Source organism: Coregonus lavaretus, assembly GCF_964263955.1.
Source record: "Coregonus lavaretus genome assembly, chromosome: 2".
Classification (NCBI taxonomy): domain Eukaryota; kingdom Metazoa; phylum Chordata; class Actinopteri; order Salmoniformes; family Salmonidae; genus Coregonus; species Coregonus lavaretus.
The window spans coordinates 19718027-19735796 of NC_139989.1; the positions used below are offsets into that span (position 1 = coordinate 19718027).

Below are 17770 nucleotides of genomic sequence, written 5' to 3' on the forward strand. Positions count from 1 at the left end.
CGCCCTTCTGCCACAATGTCAAGCCCTTCTCCTCCTCACTCGGCTTGACCCAGTCGAGGAGGCGAAGGAGATCTGCTAGAGATCTCCCTGGCGATGGCTCCTGGACACACTGCTTGGTCAAATCTTGGTGGTTTCTTCTGTCACGATCGTCATACATAGAGGAGGACCAAGGCGCAGCGTTGAAGGCAAGCATATTTATTATATTAATGATCACACGATCAAAACAACAAAACGATGACGTGACAGTCAATGGTAAACACAAACCAAATACGAACAAGAAACCACAATGAATGAGTGCCAAACGGCTACCTAAGTATGACTCCCAATCAGAGACAACGAGCTACAGCCGTCTCTGATTGGGAGCCACCCTGGCCAACATAGATCTACAAAACCAGAAAGTGAAACCTAGAACCCACATAGACTATACACACCCTGGCTCAACATATTAGAGTCCCCAGAGCCAGGGCGTGACACCATTCTTGAACATGGGGTGAGACAATCTTACTAATTTGCTAGAGAACCAGTTCGGATTTAAGTATAACTTCTGTATGACTGAAGCTTTTAGTGATAGGTTTAATGCTTTAATATTTAATAATTTCTGTCCTCCGAATTCATATTCATTATATAAATAGGCCCGTTTAATTTTGTCTGGCTTGCTGTTCCAAATAAAATAGAATATTTTTTTCTCATATAATTTAAAAAACTGTTCGCTAGGCATAGGCAATACATTTTACGTAATTTAGCAGACGCTCTTATCCAGAGCGACTTACAGGAGCAATTAGGGTTAAGTGCCTTGCTCAAGGGCACATCGACAGATTTTTCCCCTAATTGGCTCGGGGATTAGAACCAGCGACCTTTCGGTTACTGGCACAATGCTCTTAACCACTAAGCTACCTGCCGCCCCAATACCATAAGCAAATAGGTAAACTGGGATAATACTAAAGAGTTAATCAGGATGATTTTTCCACAAATAGACAGGTATTTACCTTTCCATGGTAGCAAGATCTTATCTATTTTTGCTAACTTTCTATTAAAATGTATTGGAGTGAGATCATTTATTTCATTTGGGATATGTATTCCGAGTATATCCACATCACCATCAGACCATTTTATTGGTGAACTACATGGTAATGTAAAAATTGTATTTTTAGTGATCCAATATGTAATATAGTACATTTATCATAATTTGGTTAGAAAATGTATCTAGATCCTCTATGAGGCTGTGGAGGGATTCAAGTTGTGGATTTAAAAGAAAACATTAATCATCAGCGTACAATGACACCTTGGTTTTTAAGCCCTGGATTTCTAATCCCTTGATATTATTGTTGGATCTGATTTTAATAGCTAACATTTCGATGGCCATAATAAATAGATATGTCGATAGTGGACAACCTTGATTTACTCCTCTTGACAGTTTAAAACCTTCGGAGAAATAGCCATTATTTACTATTTTACATGATTTTAACCCATTTTATAAGAGATGTTCCAAAATTGAAATGCTCCAGGCATTTATATATAAACTCCAGTCGTACTTTATCAAATGCCTTTTCAAAGTCTTCTATGAATAGCCTGCTATGAATAGCAGGCCTGGTTTCCCAGATTTTTCATAGTGTTCTATTGTTTCCAGTATTTGAATTATATTATCTCCAATGTATTGTCCATGTAAAAAAACCTGACTGATTAGAATGAATAATGTCTGACAATACCTTTTTAATTCTATGCGCTATACATTTTGCTCTAATTTTTTTAAGGGGCCTCCACTTTTTTAAATGGACTGGATCTTTATCTTTCCCACTTGTATCCTGTTTCAGTAATAATGAAGTCAGACATTCTTCTTGAGAGTCTGATAATCTACCATTTACATAGGAGTGGTTAAAACATGCTAATAACGGTCCTTTGAGTATATCAAAAAAGGTTTGGTATACCTCGACTGGTATGCCATTCAACCCTGGAGTTTTTCGGACTTAAAGTCTTTAATTGCATCCAGAAGTTCCTCCTCTGTAATTTCACCTTCACATGAGTCTTTCTGTATGGCTGTTAATTTTACATTATCAATAGAAAAAAAACAATAGATATTATATTCCTTCTCTTTGAGCCATGTAAATATTTTTCTTCTTTTGTTATTATCTGCTAAGCCATTACAATTATAACTGGCTATACTTATTTCACCACTTACCATAATGAGATAGAAGTTTCAAATCTATTTATCATAATATATGTTTGTACATTTATCAATAACAAAATACCTTAGTGATTGAGTGTCCATATACAGTTGAAGTCGGACGTTTACATACAGTGGGGAGAACAAGTATTTGATACACTGCCGATTTTACAGGTTTTCCTACTTACAAAGCATGTAGAGGTCTGTAATTTTTATCATAGGTGCACTTCAACTGTGAGAGACGGAATCTAAAACAAAAATCCAGAAAATCACATTGTATGATTTTTAAGTAATTCATTTGTATTTTATTGCATGACATAAGTATTTGATCACCTACCAACCAGTAAGAATTCTGGCTCTCACAGACCTGTTAGTTTTTCTTTAAGAAGCCCTCCTGTTCTCCACTCATTACCTGTATTAACTGCACCTGTTTGAACTCGTTACCTGTATAAAAGACACCTGTCCACACACTCAATCAAACAGACTCCAACCTCTCCACAATGGCCAAGACCAGAGAGCTGTGTAAGGACATCAGGGATAAAATTGTAGACCTGCACAAGGCTGGGATGGGCTACAGGAAAATAGGCAAGCAGCTTGGTGAGAAGGCAACAACTGTTGGCGCAATTATTAGAAAATGGAAGAAGTTCAAGATGACGGTCAATCACCCTCGGTCTGGGGCTCCATGCAAGATCTCACCTCGTGGGGCATCAATGATCATGAGGAAGGTGAGGGATCAGCCCAGAACTACACGGCAGGACCTGGTCAATGACCTGAAGAGAGCTGGGACCACAGTCTCAAAGAAAACCATTAGTAACACACTACGCCGTCATCGATTAAAATCCTGCAGCGCACGCAAGGTCCCCCTGCTCAAGCCAGCGCATGTCCAGGCCCGTCTGAAGTTTGCCAATGACCATCTGGATGATCCAGAGGAGGAATGGGAGAAGGTCATGTGGTCTGATGAGACAAAAATAGAGCTTTTTGGTCTAAACTCCACTCGCTGTGTTTGGAGGAAGAAGTAGGATGAGTACAACCCCAAGAACACCATCCCAACCGTGAAGCATGGAGGTGGAAACATCATTCTTTGGGGATGTTTTTCTGCAAAGGGGACAGGACGACTGCACCGTATTGAGGGGAGGATGGATGGGGCCATGTATCGTGAGATCTTGGCCAACAACCTCCTTCCCTCAGTAAGAGCATTGAAGATGGGTCGTGGCTGGGTCTTCCAGCATGACAACGACCCGAAACACACAGCCAGGGCAACTAAGGAGTGGCTCCGTAAGAAGCATCTCAAGATCCTGGAGTGGCCTAGCCAGTCTCCAGACCTGAACCCAATAGAACATCTTTGGAGGGAGCTGAAAGTCCGTATTGCCCAGCGACAGCCCCGAAACCTGAAGGATCTGGAGAAGGTCTGGATGGAGGAGTGGGCCAAAATCCCTGCTGCAGTGTCTGCAAACCTAGTCAAGACCTACAGGAAACTTATGATCTCTGTAATTGCAAACAAAGGTTTCTGTACCAAATATTAAGTTCTGCTTTTCTGATGTATCAAATACTTATGTCATGCAATAAAATGCAAATTAATTACTTAAAAATCATACAATGTAATTTTCTGGATTTTTGGTCTCTCACAGTTGAAGTGTACCTATGATAAAAATTACAGACCTCTACATGCTTTGTAAGTAGGAAAACCTGCAAAATCGGCAGTGTATCAAATACTTGTTCTCCCCACTGTACACCTTAGCCAAATACTTCTAAACTCAGTTTTTCACAATTTATGACATTTAATCCTAGCAAAACTTCCCTGTCTTTGGTCAGTTATGATCACCACTTTATTTTAAGAATGTGAAATGTCAGAATAATAGTAGAGAGAATGATTTATTTCAGCTTTTATTTATTTCATCACATTCCCAGTGAGTCAGAAGTTTACGTACACTCAATTAGTATTTGTTAGCATTGCCTTTAAATTGTTTAACTTGGGTCAAACGTTTCGGGTAGCCTTCCACAAGGTTCCCACAATAAGTTGGGTGAATTTTGACCCATTCCTCCTGACAGAGATGGTGTAATTGAGTCAAGTTTGTAGGCCTCCTTGCTTGCACACACTTTTTCAGTTCTGCCCACAAATGTTCTATAGGATTGAGGTGAGGGCTTTGTGATGGCCACTCCAATACCTTGACTTTGTTGTCCGTAAGCCATTTTGCCACAACTTTGGAAGTATGCTTGGGGTCATTGTCCATTTGGAAGACCCATTTGCGACCAAGCTTTAACTTCCTGACTGATGTCTTGAGATGTTGCTTCAATATATCCACATAATTTTCCTTCCTCATGATGCCATCTATTTTCTGAAGTGCACCAGTCCCTCCTGTTCTTCACGGTCGGGATGGTGTTCTTCGGCTTGCAAGGCAACCCCTTTTTCCTCCAAACATAACGATGGTCATTATGGCCAAACAGTTCTATTTTTGTTTCATCAGACCAGAGGACATTTCTCCAAAAAGTACGATCTTTGTCCCCATGTGCAGTTGCAAACCGTAGTCTGGCTTTTTTATGGCGGTTTTGGAGCAGTGGCTTCTTCCTTGCTGAGCAGCCTTTCAGGTTATGTCGATATAGGACTCGTTTTACTGTGGATATAGATACTTTTGTACCTGTTTCCTCCAGCATCTTCACAAGGTCCTTTGCTGTTGTTCTGGGATCGATTTGCACTTTTCGCACCAAAGTACGTTCATCTCTAAGAAACAGAACGCGTCTCCTTCCTGAGCGGTATGACGGCTGCGTGGTCCCAAGGTGTTTATACTTGCGTACTATTGTTTGTACAGATGAACGTGGTACCTTCAGGCGTTTGGAAATTGCTCCCAAGGATGAACCAGACTTGTGGAGGTCTACAATTTTTTTTCTGAGGTCTTGGCTGATTTCTTTTCATTTTCCCATGATGTCAAGCAAAGAGGCACTGAGTTTGAAGGTAGGCCTTGAAATACATCCACAGGTACACCTCCAATTTGACTCAAATGATGTAAAATAGCCTATCAGAAGCTTCTAAAGCATGACATCATTTTCTGGAATTTTCCAAGCTGTTTAAAGGCACAGTCAACTTAGTGTATGTAAACTTCTGACCCACTGGAATTGTGATTCAGTGAATTATAAGTGAAATAATCTGTCTGTAAACAATTGTTGGAAAAATTACTTGTGTCATGCACGAAGTAGATGTCCAAACCGACTTGCCAAAACTATAGTTTGTTAACAAGAAATGTGTGGAGTGGTTGAAAAACGAGTTTTAATGACTCCAACCTATGTGTATGTAAACTTCCGAGTTCAACTGTAGCTGTACCATGATATTTGCATTGCTACTAAGTAACCCTCCAATTGTTCTCCACTATTCCCCCCGCTAAAGCCCCTCCCCATCCTAAGTTGGGTTGTCATCCCAGTAATCGGCATACCACCCCCGTCCCCCCGGATCCTTAAACGCCCCAAGAGGCCAGTACCCATCCTTCGAAAACAGCACACAGTGCCACCCACAAAACAGAAGCAGGTCAACCGCCAAAAGCATTTCCAATGCTCTCACCTCAATATATATCTATTGAAATATCTTGCATATCTTAATTCCCATCATTAACAATTAATATGCGTAATAATGTCGGCAGTTCATGTGAAAGATTGTTACCTATAACCCGGATTGCCATTGTGTGGTTCTATATGGTTCTAAGTGGTTTTGTATGGAACTGTGTGTTTATATGTACTTTTGTGTGGCCCTGTGTGGTTATACAGTATGTTGTTCTGTGCGGTTCTGTGTGGTTCTAAGTGGTTCTTTGTGGTTTTGTATGGTCCTGTGTGGTTGTCTATGGTTCTGATAGTCTCCCTCTCTTTCTTTCTCTCATCCAGGCACTGCTCTGGTTGTCCAGTGGGACCATGTCCACCTGCAGGACAGCTACAACCTGGGCAGCTTCACCTTCCAGGCCACACTGCACAGCGACGGCAGGATCGTCTTCGCCTACAAAGAGGTCAGTCTCTCTCTCTCTCTTTTTCTCTTTATCTACGTATACCTCACTCTCTCTCTCACTCTCTCTCTCTCTCTCTCTCTCTCGCTCTCTCTCTCTCTCTCTCTTTCTCTTTATCTACGTATACCTCACTCTCTCTCTCTCTCTCTCTCTCTCTCTCTCTCTCTCTCTCTCTCTCTCTCTCTCTCTCTCTCTCTCTCTCTCTCTCTCTCTCTCTCTCTCTCTCTGTTGCTCCCTATCTAGGCTATATCTCCCTCACCTCCCCTCTCCCTCTTTCTCTCTCTTTCTCTATTTCTGCTGCTCTCACTCCCTCTGTCACGGTCTCTCTTTATTTATCTTGCTGCTCCTCCCTCCAGCTATCTCCCATAGACGGTGGATTGTTTAGCAACAAAACCGATTTGTGCGCAACCCTTGAGGAAAACAGACGGGATTAGTTTAGAATCAAAGGATTGTTGACAACATGCACACATTGTTTCCTCTCCAAATGTTAATTGAGAACATAAATACATTTGCACAATGAGTACTTGTTGTCTCTCAAATATATTGTTACAGTTGTCGGCAGCTAGATAGCGATAATTAGCAAAACAAGACATGGTATTGTCACGTCTACTCCCGCTCCTCCTCTCTGGCGCTTGTTGTCGCCAGTTCACTCACCATTACGCACACCTGCCACCATCGTTACGCGCACCTGTGCTTCATGAGTTTCACCTGGACTCCATCACCTTCCTGATTACCTCCCCTATACATGTCACTCCCTTTGGTTCCTTCCCTAGGCGTTATTGACTCTCTTTTTGTGTTTCATGTCTGTTCGCTACTCGTGTTTCTTGTTTTGTTCCATGTTTAATTTATTATTAAATTCACTCCCTGGACTTGCTTCCCGACTCCCAGCGTACAAGTGTCAAGAACAAGATAAAACTAGCTGAAACGAGCCACCTACGATTTCCCACATGGCATCTTCTTGTCATTGTTGCTAGCTATCTGAACGTTCAGAATCATAACAACACACGGCCTCTGCAATGCGCACGCGTCATTTTCGTGACGTTGTCAGCTAACCCAGCTATAGGGGTGTAGGAGTGACATTGTGACCCAGCTGGTGAGGAGCGGGGATTTCTTCATACTCACCTCTCTCTCATTCTCCATCTCTTTCTGTTCCTCTCTTTCTCTTTCTCTCTGTTTCTGTTTCTCGCTCTATGTTTCTCTCTCTCGCTCTCTCATTCCTCACCCTCTCTTCCTTGTTGTGACAGAGCACTTATTTCATTCTCTCTCTCCTTGATTGTGTTGATAAATAAAGCTCTGTGCTCTCCAACCTCTGTTTTCAATCAGGGCACGATGCAACATATCTCTCTCTCCCTCTCTTTCTCTCTCTCTTTCTCTCCATTCCAATCAGGGAGTACTTTTCTCTAACTCCACTCACCTCATCCACCTTCATGTAAAGACGTAAAGTTCACTGCAGCGTTTACGTCACTTTTACTTTAACCACACAATAAAAGTGTGTATCTCCAAGGATCTCTACATTCTCAAGTTTGAGCCCGCCAGACTTGTTTTGCAGAATTATTAATTTGCACCTTCATTTTGATGGATTTCCTGGGAGATGAGTCGATTGTAAGCTCTTTGTTCTTGCCAGTAAATGAAGTCCCATTGTCTGTAGGCTGCGCCACAAATGGCACCCTATTCCCTATATAGTGCAGGCCCTGGTCAAAATTGGTGCACTATAAAGGGAATAGGGTGTCATTTGGGACACATTTACCCCAGCCTTCCATCAGCATCAGAAACTGTTAGGCCTCTGCCTGGTTTGGTCTGTTTGGGTCCAATTTCCAGCCAGCTGTTAGATAGACAGGTGTGGTGGCTGGTGATTGATGCCCCTCCACTATTCTCTCCTCTCTCTTCCAGATCCCCATCGAGGTGGCCCAGATCAGCTCCGTCAATCACCCGGTGAAGGTGGGCCTCTCCGATGCCTTTGTGGTGGTCCACAGGATCCAGCAGATTCCCAGTGAGTCACGATGATGCAGAGATTGCTGCGTCACTGCACGCACACACATGACTCCCTGCGTTGCTACACACACATAAACCATCATAAACCACATCGCACACCCACACGCATGCACGCACACCTCACACCTTTTACCACTCACACATCACATACACACATACCACCTCACACCTTTTACTTTACACACACCATCAAACATCACTTAAGTTTTTTACTGTATACACTATCACATACCACCTCATACTGCAGGACACCAAAGGATGGGCAGTGGAAACATACAGTAAGCCAGTCACATGACCAGTACACGTTTTTTTTCTCTCTCAAAGCTCCTCCCTTGTGGGCTGCATTCGTCATTTTTAAGGAATTATTATTTTGGGTTAAAATAAACACTCCAGGACACCCACACTGGAACATCTCAAGCTAGATAGAAAGTATGTAGAAATGATAATGGACCTATACTGTATATATTAAAATAACTGTTCCTTTTTCCGGGCCGCAAATTGATTTTGATGAACAAATCAGTAAAAAAAAAATCTATGCAGCCTTTTGTTGAATTCAAAATCTCAGAATTCACCCCTGCCCTATATGCTGATCTTGGTTCAGTTTTGCATTTTTCCCACTGGGGGAAGGGAAGTTGATCCAAGATCTGAACATCACCCCAAAGCGGCTTTAGTTCAACCTTTTGCTGTGGCCTCTCAAACAGCAGAATGGGTATGAGTATATGGGCATGGTCCAGAATTATATGGGCATGGTCTCTTTGCATGACGTCCCAATTTAGGCCCATTAAAGTTAAAAGAAAGTTGAGCAAAGAGGAGAAAGTCAGCCTTTTCATCCGCTGCTAGACACTGGGGCTTTCATTTCATTTTGAAGTCTGCGAAAATCATTATTTTAATTGCTTGTTGAGGATATATTCATAGGACTTGGCGTTTGAAGAAGGTACAGTATTTGTTTCACTTAGCGTTTTATAGCTAGTTGTTTATAAAATTACGACTTCGTCTGGAATTATTAAATCATGGGTAATAAGTAACTCTACTCAGAAAACTTTAAAGACTCTGACTGTGTCCCAAATGGCACCCCATTGCATATATAGTGCACTACTTTTTTTACCAAAGCCCTATGGGCACTACATTGGGAATTGGGGGCCATTTGGAACATAGCCTCTGTGGTCAGTAATAAAGGGTTTAGGTGTTATAATGGGGAATTCAAATCTGCTGCTCAGCTGTTTTGTGAGTGTTGAGCTTCTGTGGTTGTTGATTCTTTCTACTTCTCTGAAAACTGTGGGTTCAGGGGTGCTCTTGTTACAGTAGCTACAGTAGCTCTCCCATAACACTCTTGTTGATATTATAAATAATAATAATATGCCATTTAGCAGACACTTTTATCCAAAGCGACTTACAGTCACGCGTGCATAAATTTTTATGTGTATGGGTGGTCCCGGGGATCGAACCCACTACCTTGGCGTTACAAGCGCCGTGCTCTACCAGCTGGCTCTACCAGCTAGCCCTCAAACTCAACTCTGGACCTCGAAGCCAGTTCCACTGTGTTTTTTCATTGTTCCCCTATTTATCAGGTAGAACAGAAAAACAGCAGGCTCCGGACCTCGTAGGGTAAGAGTTGAAAACCCCTGCTATAGAGGGTTCTCAGGCTTCCAAAGGACTTGTGCTAAACACTACCCTCTTTGATGTAGCCTTTCTAACGTTGAGCTCAGCTGGATGAAAACAGACTCCTCGGCAGCATCCCAAATGGCACCCTATTCCCTATGGGACCTGGTCAAAAGTATTGCACTATATAAGGAATAGGGTGACATTTGGGATGCGGGGTGGGGGGGGCTGAGGAGTATATATCTCCGCTCTGCTGAGGAGTATTTTTTTCCGCCCATACAGGAGTAATGAAGGCCTAGTTCACACATTTTGTGGGATTTTTCATTCTTTCTTTCTTTTAATTATTATTATATAATTATTTTTTTAATCAGGGGGTGCTCCAGCACCCTCAGCACCCATACTTCCCGTGGCTATGACACCAGGAGGTGCTGATTTTGCAGGTACCAGATTACATTTGGACCTGGCGAAATGTGGAAGCTATACCGTCCACTAGGGGCAACGTGAGCACCTATTACCGTATAGTAGGCTCACTAAGGCATTGTGGATGGTGAATGGGCATTTAAGCTGCAGACGCCGGCTCCAAGGGTCGCGTGTTCAATCCCAGTGCTAGGCATGCATTTTTAGTTTTTTTTGTTTTAAGCCTTTCCTTAACCTTAACCCTTAACTTACCCACTCAGAATTAATGCCTAAACTTAAGTTTAACCCTATCCCTAACTTTAACCCTAAAGTTTAGAATTAATGCCTAAACGTAAGTTTTAGTTGAACTTTTTTTGACTGACAACGAAGATACGGCACCACATGGCATAATTCTGTGACAGCTAAGATACGGCACCACGTGGTGTAATTGAAACTTCAAGCCATGGCGTAATTCTGTTGCTGCAGTTAAGCCACAGGTTGCCATTTTATTTGGAGATTCGGATGCAAAGTTCTGTTTGTTGTAGCCTGAAAGAAAATGCTGAGCCAGCTTCCTCGCAAACTTTTACCGAGCTCACTTCTTTATTTATTTTGTTTTAAGGGACATACAATACAGCCCAAACAGTAGTACTGTACTCCCTCTGAAGTAAACTATTGGTTTAGGATCTGAGAAGCCTGTCCTTTGGAAGTGTAATATCATGATAATTATATACTGTATTATAATAAAAACATACTAGTTAATGAGAAGATGAAGGACCAGAAAATGTCCTGGAAAACATACATTTGATAATATATTTCATATACCTAGTGAATGGTGGCGAATGTGATATGTCTAGAGAGGAGAGGGAAAGGCAGGTTGGTGGGTGAGCATGGAGAAGGTAATATTTGGGCAGAGGGCAGACACCCGTGTCTGTCTGTCTGTCTGGAGAGAAAGGTCAGGATTAGCATCTTGGGTCTTCTGTCGGTCAAAAGGGAAGGACAATCTCTCTCTCTCTCTCTCTCTCTTAATGTGGCTCAGCCGCTGCTGTTTAGTAGGCAACGCATGTAGCCAATGCACCCAATTCAGGATATACAGTAGCAATGTTAGCTACAGGTTTGTTAACATGTTATGCTGTGCAGTGCTCTGCACATCTTGACTGGCTGCATTACCGCTTGGTATGGCAACTGCTCGGCATCCGACCGCAAGGCGAGACAGAGGGTAGTGCGTACGGCCCAGTACATCACTGGGGCCGAGCTCCCTTTCATCTAGGACCTCAATTACCTCGTACCCCTGCACATCGCCTCGGTACTGGTACCCATTGTATATATCCAAGTTATCATTAATCCTTGTGTAGCTAATATTACTTTTATTTTTACGTGTTTTACTTTTCTATTATTTCTCTATTTTCTTTCTCTCTGCATTGTTGGGAAGGGCCCGTAAGTATTTCACTTTTAGTCCACACCTGTTGCTTGTGATGAATAAAATGTGATTTGATTCATATGGATATGAGACATCAGTAAAAGCCCTAACAATCTTGAAAAAACACACACACACCCTGGTCTGGTCCCCTGGACAGCAGGTAGAATGGATCCTTCTGCCGTATTGATTGCACTGGCCCAGGGTTCCTCCCAGCTCTGAAACTCACTGTGTCAGATGGCTGGACTACTTTGATCTGATTTCCTGCTGTGTAATCCCAATCCCTACAGCTGCATGGAACTAATTTTTCATTCTCCTGGAAGAAAATAATGTATTTTGAAATGTAGATCAACCTTTTAAGGACCGGTTGTTCTTTTAGACACTTTTGCTGATACTTGTAGTGTTAGCGACTGTACATGAAAATGGTATTTGAAGTTATCTCTCGTATTCTAATATGGTTATGTATTTAGACTAGAGTGATTGGGACCAGTATGAAAAAAATGTATGCACTCACTAACTGTAAGTCGCTCTGGATAAGAGCGTCTGCTAAATGACTAAAATGTAAAATGTAAAATTGCTTAGTGGCTTTAAGCTCCAAGCATCAGAGCGTAGCATAGGTTGCGTACCAATTCCTTTATGTAGTGCACTACTTGAATGGGCTGTGGTCAAAAGTAGTGCACTTTATAGGGTATAGGGTGCCATTTGGGAAGAGACCAGGCAGCTGAAGGGCTGAGTGTTCAGTATACAGGAGGGAACTCATGTCGAGTCAATAAGTGTTTCTGTTGCCAATTACCAGCCTGAGCACACACAGCTAGCACAGCCGGAGAGGCTTCCTCTAACCCACTCCTTTAGCCACGTTCACGCTCAAGTTGTGAAATGAAACATTTTACTCTGCTAGCTAGCTATTTCCAGGCCATGGCGTTTGGGCCTGGCCTGTGCTGCGCTGGCAGCAGCAGGGGGAGGATTTGCCGGCATCCTGTGGACAGGCGAGATAATTACCAGGTCAGGTGCTAGAGGCCTGGAGACCCGCTGGTCTTCCTGTGTTAAAAGCTTTAAACCCAGGCTTTTATTTAGCCACCTCCGGGCTGGGCAGCCAGACACACGGACAGCCAGACTCCCAGTCACCCTCATGCATTATTCTGGTGAGGTTATCAAAACCAGAAGCGCCTCGGTCCTTTTAATACCTGTCTGAGTTTATTCTTATGCTAATTCACCGCGGTAGCTGTACTACAATAGCAGGCCCAGGATTAGCTCACCTCATTATTATACAGGCAGAGGAGGAGGTCAGCTTGACATCCTTGTGTGTATTCATCATATCCATTCATATTGTGATATTGCATAATTTCCATGTCCAATAAACAGGCTATTTTGGGGTGATTGCAACGATTTTCGGGGAGGGGATAATGGAAGTAATTTGCTCAAGGCAAGTGAGCTTGCCGTGTGGCGGTAAGGATTCTGAAACTAATGAGTTGGTGATATGAAAGCCACATGATTGTTATCTTGATGGCAGGAAATACACTGGCATGGAATTATAGCTTTTATACCCCATTGGGAATAGCAATAAGGAGATAACCTCACAGTCAGGGTCCTATGTGATATTCTGTTCTACCCAGTCATTTGTATTATTATTATCACAGTCCTGTTGGAACAGTGTGAGTATTGAAAATCTGCCCGCGTATCTATCCTATTTATCCTCCCAGCAGAGTTGGACTCATTTTACACTTACATTTTAGTCATTTAGCAGACGCTCTTATCCAGAGCGACTTACAGTGCCTGTGGCACAGGTACTGTACACAGGCTACTGGCAAATTAAGCCCTATTCAGAATTTAGATTCCCTTATTCCTTCATTGACTTTGAACTCATTGCACAAGGTCTCCACATCACATTTCCTTTGATTCTCATCCAACCTTCAGGGGTGAATGAATAAGAAATATTTTCCTTGGCTGGTATTCTTAGATGTGTACCAGACCAGACCAGTAGCCTATTTTCCATTGTATTTTCTATCTGGTGAGATATTGATTGGGCCAGTGCATAATTTTGCACGAGTGTGCTTTTAATTAGATTATGGCCTAATTGACCCTTGTGTGCATAATTGATGACACACTTCTACAAAGCTCCTTTTGTTTGATGGTATTGGAGCAGGGCAGCTAAATCCTCATTACCACTTTTGATGCTCAGGCTGAGACTGTAATTGCTGTGAGTTAAATCTTCCTACCTCCCAGACCCGCTCCGGGGTGTAGTTTCCCATAGGTGCAGATCTAGGATCAGCTTCCCCTCCCTAATCCTAACCTTCACTAGTAGAGGGAAAATGCAAAACTGACCCAAGATCCAACTAGCTCTCACAGTCTCGTCAGAATTAGACATTCATCCATGTTTCTCAAACGTCAAATTTAAAAGTTGTTGTAAACGTAACATTTTAAAATGTTTAAGGTTAAGTTTAGGCATGAACTCCGAATGGTCAAGGTAAGGGTTAAGTTTTGGGATAGGCTTAAAACGAAAACCTCAAAAACAACATTCCATTGCTGGAATTGAACTTGCAACCTTTGGAATCAGAGGCAGATGCTTACGCCCTAGCAAAACTGAAACCTACTTGAAGGTAACAGCGCTCACTGTTGTCACTAGTGGCCGGTTTCCACGTCATCTCCCAACGTCCTCAGACATGGATGGATGTCGAATACTCACTTGTATCACAGGTGACCTGGCTGCCAAGATCAGTGTCTGAGAGCAACTTCACCCTACACCCCCAGACTCATCCACCTCCTGAGGAAACCCGAGCCAGGCGACCGAGTCTGGCTAGTCTGCCCACAGAGCAGCACCCCTAGGCAGGCAGCGAGAGAGAGACCTCCCCCCTCCTCTGGCCCCTCAATGCTATCATTGGACTTGATCATCTTACTGCCTGGGGCTAGAGGAAGCCAGCCATAGGGGAGGGCAGAAGGTGGGTGGGATGTGTTTCAGGGTCAAGTCAGCTGATACTGTACAGCTGCATCGCAATGATAGCTGTGCCACTAGAGATCCTGGTTCGAATCCAGGCTCTGTCGTAGCCGGCCGCGACTGGGAGACCCATGGGGCGGCGCACAATTGGCCCAGCGTCGTCCAGGGTAGGAGAGGGAATGGCCGGCAGGGATGTAGCTCAGTTGGTAGAGCATGGCGTTTGCAACGCCAGGGTTGTGGGTTTGTGGGTTTGATTCCCACGGGGGGCCAGTAAAAAATAAATAATAATAATAATAATAATGTATGCACTCACTAAACTGTAAGTCGCTCTGGATAAGAGTCTCAAGTGGCACCCTATTCTCAATATAATGCAATGCTTTTGACCAGAGCCTTATGGGCAGTGATGTAGTGGTAAAACAAATAGGTGGGTAAACGCTGATCACCATTAGCGGTGAGTAAAGTAACGTTCCCTATACTTTCAATGCATTTTTCTGCAAATAGGTGGGTAAACGCTTGTGCAAAATAAAAAAGCACATAAATGCATAAATAGCGTTTACGTGCATTTACTCTCCACTACTCCACTGCTTATGGGCCCCAAAAGTAGTGCACTATAAGGGAATAGGGTGCTATTTGGGATGCACACATAGTGTTTCCAGTGTGTAAGAAAAAGCTCTCCCCTGATCTTTCAGGTATCTGTTAGTGACAAGAGATCTCTCTTGGATTTAGTGGTTTTAGTATCTCAGGGGCAGACTGGTCATCTGGCATTTCAGGCAAATGCCAGATGGGTTGTACCATTCTTAGCCCAGTGGGCCTGTCTGACTTTTTTTCCCCGCAAAATGATCATTATCAGGTAGTGGTGAGCGATTGGTGCTTTTTGAGGTTGGTTCAGTTTCGGTTTGATTATTAAAATATTACATCACGTTTTCGGTAAAAATAAATAAAACATTAAATGTGAGTTGAATGCTGTAACAACGCAGAATAAAACAATGAATAAACGTCCCATTATGGTAGTGACTGTCCATTGCTGCTTATCACATATTAACCATCATTTATTTACATTACTTTACTTTAATAAAATATTTGTTTTATTTGATTACTTTATTATTTCATTCCAAGTCATAATCTCGTCTCAATAGAGCTGCTGCCTATGCTGTCTGCAAAATCACAATTTTAGTAGTTCTTCAAAGCAAATAAGGCATACTTTTATGACTGCTGAATACCAACTATCAATCACTTAGATCATGTATTTTCAGGTAGAGATACGTCGCAAGCAACTGCTCTCTATCCCTCTTGCACATTCTCTCTTCTCTCGGTCTCCATCAATGAGGTCTCCATGTCTGCTCTACACAGACCGGACAAGTAAGCAGGCGCGCAATTGATTATGGTCATTGTAGTTAATTACCACATTTACGGCGCTAAACTATGTAGAATATTGGCCTGTTGGAAACTATAACTCCCTACTACATCGCACAATTTGGGCTTGATCTGATTTATCTCTACAGAAACTGAGCATTGAACTCACAGAAAAACCCAGAATGAAATGCAATTCAAATAATTGAATTGAAATAGTTGTTTAAAAAACGAAAAGTAACAGACATTTTGGTTAATCGCTCAGCACTATTATCAGGCTAATAATGGGGGCCTCATGGAACAACTGAGCTGGTGTGGGGGCCTCGAGATTTTTTTTTTTGAAATGCCAGGGATGATTTCTGGTCCCAGTCTGCCCCTGCTGTATCTGGATCCACAGAAGCACACAACAGGATAAATGGCTTTGTTCTAAGATCAAAACTCATCCAAGCAGTATGAGTGTATACAATAAGTGTTTATGATGAATGGGGCTCGCTAGCAGTCAAACTCATTGCTGTATATGTTCCACAGCCATGGCACTGTTTATTGAATTTCAATTTTCTAGCTCGTTGCTCAAGCAAATGCGTGTATTATAGAAAATGTAATGTGTCGAACAATGTCATATGGGCTACATTAAATAATTATTCTCACTGGTGTACATAAACGTCCCATTGTATTCCAGGAATTTCAGTCACATTAACTTGAATTAAGGATTTAACCACACCAGGAAAATCACTAGAATTAAGGAATTAACTACTGTAGCAATCTTTTACATTTATGAGATTACAATGGCAGAGCTATGCCTTTTAATTTGAATTTAATTAGGATTTACAGTATAATATATAATATTATAATCCTTTCTCTCTGTGCATAGTTTAGTGCAGTGCCGGGGGGAGATGCATGGACTGCAAAACCAAGTGGGCCGTTTTACACTAAGATTGAAAAAGCATCTTAGGGAGGGCGTTATATGGTCCAGGGAGGGACTACTGAGAGTTAATGATGGATCAAATCAAACTCTCCATCTTACCTAGCGTGGTCCTGGTGACTGCTGCAGCAGATTATCTTGGTCACTGCGTCCCAAATGACACCCTATTCCTTGCATAGTGCACTACGTTTGACCCTATGGGCCCTGGTCAAACGTAGTGCACTATATAGGGAATATGGTTTGGGACGTTGCCTGGAAGAACTGGGGGCTTTCAACAGGGACTCTGATATCACCTCTAATGGGACATTGCTGCCCACCCCTTTGCCAAGTGGCAGGCTTTCTGTTAGAGAGAGAGTGAGAGAGATAAAACTAAAGAAATGCTCTTCTCTCTTCCCTTATGGCCTGATTCTGCCTCTCTGTTCTCTCTCGCTCTCTTCTTCGGGAACCACTTGTCCTAGTTTCAGCTCTCAGAGGAAGATTTGTGACCTTTTTTCTTTCTCTCTCTCTTTCCTTCCTTCCCTCCCTCTCTTTACCTTTCTCTCTCGCTTACTCCATCCAGATGTTCGTAGGAGAACGATCTATGAGTACCATCGTGTGGAGCTTACGAAGACCAAAATCACCAACTCCACGGCAGTGGAGATGATGCCTCTACCGAGTAAGATGGATTCCTTTGATAGACTTGGTTCATGATATGATATATGATAATGACAACACAAGTAGGCCCCCATGAACTAGTCTAGGTTCTAGATAAAGTCATAGGTGAAACAGAGCTAGAGCTAATAGATGTCAGACTGTATCCCATAATTTCAGGGACACCTGTGAGTCAAAACTCCTATCTTTTAGAAACATCTGTTTTGCATTTAGCAAACTACAACATTCTAGCTATCCACATATGGATTTCTATGTTGGTGTTTTGACACTGGGCATGAATGTATCAAGCGTCTCAGAGTTGGTGTGCTAATTTACGATCAGTTTAGCCTTCTATTCTGAAATGCTTAATACATTGTTTTGCATGATCAAC

At 42.5% G+C, this 17770-nt stretch overlaps 1 protein-coding gene across 1 annotated transcript in view; it reads left to right on the top strand.

Annotated features, from left to right (window-relative positions):
- Positions 1 to 17770, top strand: part of plxdc2b (plexin domain containing 2b) — a 196634-nt gene that overhangs the window by 116430 nt on the left and 62434 nt on the right. Inside the window, exons 6-8 of the mRNA XM_084144470.1 lie at positions 6029 to 6147; positions 8035 to 8134; positions 17309 to 17404. Of these exons, the coding sequence (XP_084000596.1) occupies positions 6029 to 6147; positions 8035 to 8134; positions 17309 to 17404 (315 nt within the window). The remainder of the gene's footprint in view (positions 1 to 6028; positions 6148 to 8034; positions 8135 to 17308; positions 17405 to 17770) is intronic.